Raw genomic sequence first — 4,123 nt, 5'->3', positions numbered from 1 at the left:
CTACAATGTGATTTTCTGGATTTTTTTTCTCATTTTGTCTGTCATAGTTGAAGTGTACCTATGATGAAAATTACAGGCCTCTCTCATCTTTTTAAGTGGGAGAACTTGCACAATTGGTGGCTGACTAAATACTTTTTTGCCCCACTGTACATACATACATACATACATACATACATACATACATACATACATACATACATACATACATACATACATACATACACACTGTATATATACACACATACATACATACATACATACATACATACATACATACATACATACATACATACATACATACATACATACATACATACATACATACATACATACTGTATATATACATACATACATACATACATACATACATACATACATACATACATACATACATACATACATACATACATACATACATACATACATACATACATACATACCATATACAGACACATCTACCATTGACCCCAATACATGGTTTACATGAAAGTATGTGTTAATGCGTGTAAATTGAGCCCACAGGTAGGATTCAGCCCACAGGTATCAAATTATTGAGTAGTTAAATAATCACTAGCACCACGATAGGTCTACTCAGTTTATTGAATGACAGTACAAGCAGAAAATAGAAAATGCAATGATAAAATGTTTAAACAAATGTGAAAGGAAAGGAACATAAACATACAACAACAACAAAAAAATACAGTGAAAACTAAATGTAAGTGACCTACTGTATGTAAGCCACATTTGCTTTCTCAGCTATTGCCAAGTGTCATGTCAGTTGAGGAATGTGGTCATGTTCCTGTTACCTTGGTCTAATGCAGAGCATGAGTCACAAATGGAACCCTATTCCCTATATAGTGCACTACATTTGACCAGAGCTCTATGGGCCCTGGTCAAAGGTAATGCACTATAAATGGAATAGGATGCCATTTGCGACGCATCCAGAGTCAGTGGTCTCACCCACTTCATCTGGGTGGTAATGAATCAGCAAAAGCACTTGGGTAATGTTCCTCTTCATGCAGGCTGCAAGTAGACTTAAATCCCTCCTCTCACATCACTTTCAAGAAGTTTTTTTGTGTGTCACAGTTATACGAGTAATACTGAAACCCCAACTATTTGGATGTATCAGACATTACATAGAATTGTACAACAAAAAATACACAAAAAAAAAGGTCAATATTGAGAAATAATTTAGTTTTGTGACAGAAAGAAAAAAGACATGAATGTAGAGGCAACCCTGAAGCAATGAATCATTTTATCGCCTTGGAAAGGAAAGACGGAGCTTGTCAACGCAAGCTAATTGGTTGACCTATCGATTTAATGCATTTTTAAAAACTGATTTACCATTAGCCTCATGTCACAAAGATGAAGCAGAGAGAAAACGGCAAAGGACCGCCTGGCATGGCATGTGTTGTTGCGGCCTTATGCTCCACAGAGAGTGAAGAGGAGTAAATCGTCCTATGAGGCTCAGATGGTAAGAGCATTTGTTAGAGGTTGTGGGTTTGATTCCCGCTTGGGGTCAGATATTCTAAAATATATGCACTGTACTGTAAGTCCTTTTGGATAAAAGCATCTGCTAAACGGCATATGTTATTATATTATTATAATTAAGTAAGTCATTTAACATGAGGGGCACCGTTCACAGGAAGGTCCTGTTCCGGGTACTGTGAGAACCCTGGAAGAGGGTGGGTAACGTCTCTGTCTCTCTGTCCCAGTCATGGACGTAACTCAGCCTACCCTGGGACCCAGGGGAGGGGGCATACTGATGACAGAAGGCTCCTTTAAGGCTGGGGCCACAAACCACAGACAGGGAGACATAAAGTGTGCCGTGTTTCAACTTGAACCCTTGATTGACTTTCATGCCCCTTTGAGGGGTTATGGAGCCCTTTCCTAGCAGGTTATCGTTCCATCTGTTGTCGCGGTCCCACACCTCAAAGTACAAGGTTCTGTTAGGGAACACATAGAGTGGGTGAATGAGAGAGAGCACTCTAAGTAAGAGCAGTGGTAATACACAAAATATTCACAATGCTGGCTAAAGGAAGAAAAAAAATCTAAATGTTTTTTTTTTTTTTACTCTTACAAGGTTTTATAGAATAGGGAGCATAATTAGCAAACTGGCACCTACCCTGGAGTTCCCACCGACAAAGACACAGAGAGGCCAAAACACCCTTATCATATGTCTTGTTGCTCTACTTATTCCTTTGTACAGGAAGCCTATACATAGTAACTCTCAAGAGACGGATCTGACTATTTAACATAAAAATTGAAAAAAACTCACTGTTTACTATTCAAATCCACCGTTCCATACTGAATCATATAGTTCCAGTAGGGGAAGTCATTGTTCCAGATCACAGGAGTGGAACCGCCTTGCTTTCCGTAGAAGACCTTGACGTAGCCGTCTGTCTTAGAGAAGTAGTCGCCCCAGAGCCCCGTAGCTCGGACCACCGTCACATTCATCCTGGCCACGCCCGGTTTACTGGGGCAGCAGTTGGAGTCCACATTCCTGTGACCGCTACACGTACAGGCGCAGTCTTTGTTGCGTCTCCCTGTCTTGCAAGCAGAAGGGCAGGAGGTGGACACAGCGTACTTTTGGATGTAGTCTCTGATGGCATTGCGCAGGTTGGTCTTAAGGATGGGGTTGTCTCTGGCCAGGAAGTGCAGGGAGCTGAGCTGGTAGGAGACCACACCAGGGACCTTATTCAAGGACTTCAGCCAGGTTTTATAGCCAGACTTCTTGTCAGGGTTGAAGAGGATGTCCTCATCCTCGAAGTTGCCGCCCTGCACTTCGGTGACGCGGTCTGAGAAGGTGGCTCCGAAGCTTGCGCCTGTCTTCAGTTTTTTGCTCTGGGACTTGCAGTACTCGGTCTCGGCGCTGATCGTGACACCCTTGATGGTGCCACTGGCTTCCACCCCCAGACAGTTGCTGACAGAATGGAGGGAGAGGCCGCTCATGGCCATCTCACAGGTGCGTATGGCTGTGGTGGAGTGCACCCGGCCCCCCAGGTGCACCTTGCGGATGTAGTGGGTACCATAGATGGAGATGAAGTGGCTGTAGGCAGGGGCGGTCTTTTGAGTGTACGTGCAGGGGAGTTTTTTTAGGGAGTCATGAAACTCCTGGCTCAGGGGAGGTTGGGTTCGGAGGCGAAAGCTAAGGACAGGGAGAGAGGTATGATGAATAAAAACAACTTCAACAACATGGATAACACTGTTTCTTTCCGTACACAATTTATATAAATAGCTTTTGGCTTTTTTTTGCTTTAGACCGCCTTAATTGACATCCTATGGCACTAAAATCAAAATCTCGACTCACGTGTAATATTCGCATTTGAATTCATGACTGGTGAAAGAGAACTTGTCTTTGGTGGAGTGGCCTTTTGCGAACATGGCAGTTTTGGAGTGTGTGCCTCCAACAGCAACCCCAGCAATGCCCTTGATTCCCAAGCCAACCTTCCAGCTGATGCTGGCAGAGTTAGCGGTCTCCTTCAGAACGGAGAGGCTCGACTCATACATCTGGCTGCTGAGGCTCCGACGACACGTCACCTTTGTGCGCCAGTCCAGTACGGAGAGCGGTAATTTCTGGACCTGGTTGTCCATCAGAGTGTTGGTGCACAGGGTGCAGTTACCATTGTGCCCACCGACCATGAACTTCCGCACATCCACCACAAAGGCGCCGGAGGTCTGCATCTTGACAATGTTGAAACCCTCTCCGGCCAGGTTGTGGCCGGGGACAAACGGAGCCTTTTGGCAGTCGGTGAAGGAGCCAGTGTGGCAGCCATGACACACAGGGAGGAAGAGGATGAGGAAGAGTAGAAGGTTGACAGGCATGGCAGGTGCTGGGAAGAGAGAAAATTGGCAAATGTGGTGTGACAAAGGCAGGGGATAGACATAGAAAGAATATCATGAGGGATTTTAGAAATAAAGTTATTATAAGATTTTGCAATTGCCATCCCACTGTGCAAAGACGTCACATCAGCATCACAAAAACGGGTGTATTTACTACATTTGGGTGTATTATTAAAGGACAAAATCTATAAAACGTCTCAGGTCACTGTGAAAACCACACGGAAAGTCAGGCATTCCAAGATTTGTATTTCCCACATTGCCTTTAAAAGGTCACTCAAGT

General features: G+C 43.9%; 1 protein-coding gene across 1 annotated transcript; it reads right to left on the bottom strand.

Moving 5' to 3' along the window:
- Window positions 1-707: 707 nt before the first annotated feature.
- prf1.3 (perforin 1.3) lies at window positions 708-3,825 on the bottom strand. The gene is made up of 3 exons (XM_038988582.1): window positions 3,311-3,825; window positions 2,279-3,148; window positions 708-1,946 (listed from the first exon to the last, which is right to left on the bottom strand). The coding sequence occupies exons 1-3, from the start codon at window positions 3,823-3,825 to the stop codon at window positions 1,640-1,642; spliced, it is 1,692 nt and encodes a 563-aa protein (XP_038844510.1). The 3' UTR covers window positions 708-1,639.
- Between the last annotated feature and the right edge of the window lie 298 nt (window positions 3,826-4,123).

The sequence above is a fragment of the Salvelinus namaycush genome, chromosome 3 (assembly GCF_016432855.1).
Source record: "Salvelinus namaycush isolate Seneca chromosome 3, SaNama_1.0, whole genome shotgun sequence".
Taxonomy (NCBI): Eukaryota; Metazoa; Chordata; class Actinopteri; order Salmoniformes; family Salmonidae; genus Salvelinus; species Salvelinus namaycush.
Note: the sequence above shows the minus strand (reverse complement) of the source record. Positions and strands in the feature narration are given on the sequence as shown.

What these genes read in the sequence shown, in the direction of transcription:
- prf1.3 (XM_038988582.1), bottom strand. Translation starts at nt 3,825, where the DNA reads ATGCCTGTCAACCTTCTACTCTTCCTCATCCTCTTCCTCCCTGTGTGT. An exon ending in TTCAAATGCGAATATTACAC is followed by an intron (nt 3,149 to 3,310) that starts GTGAGTCGAGAT and finishes CCCTGTCCTTAG; the next exon opens with CTTTCGCCTCCGAACCCAAC. An exon ending in GTGGATTTGAATAGTAAACA is followed by an intron (nt 1,947 to 2,278) that starts GTGAGTTTTTTT and finishes GTTCCCTAACAG; the next exon opens with AACCTTGTACTTTGAGGTGT.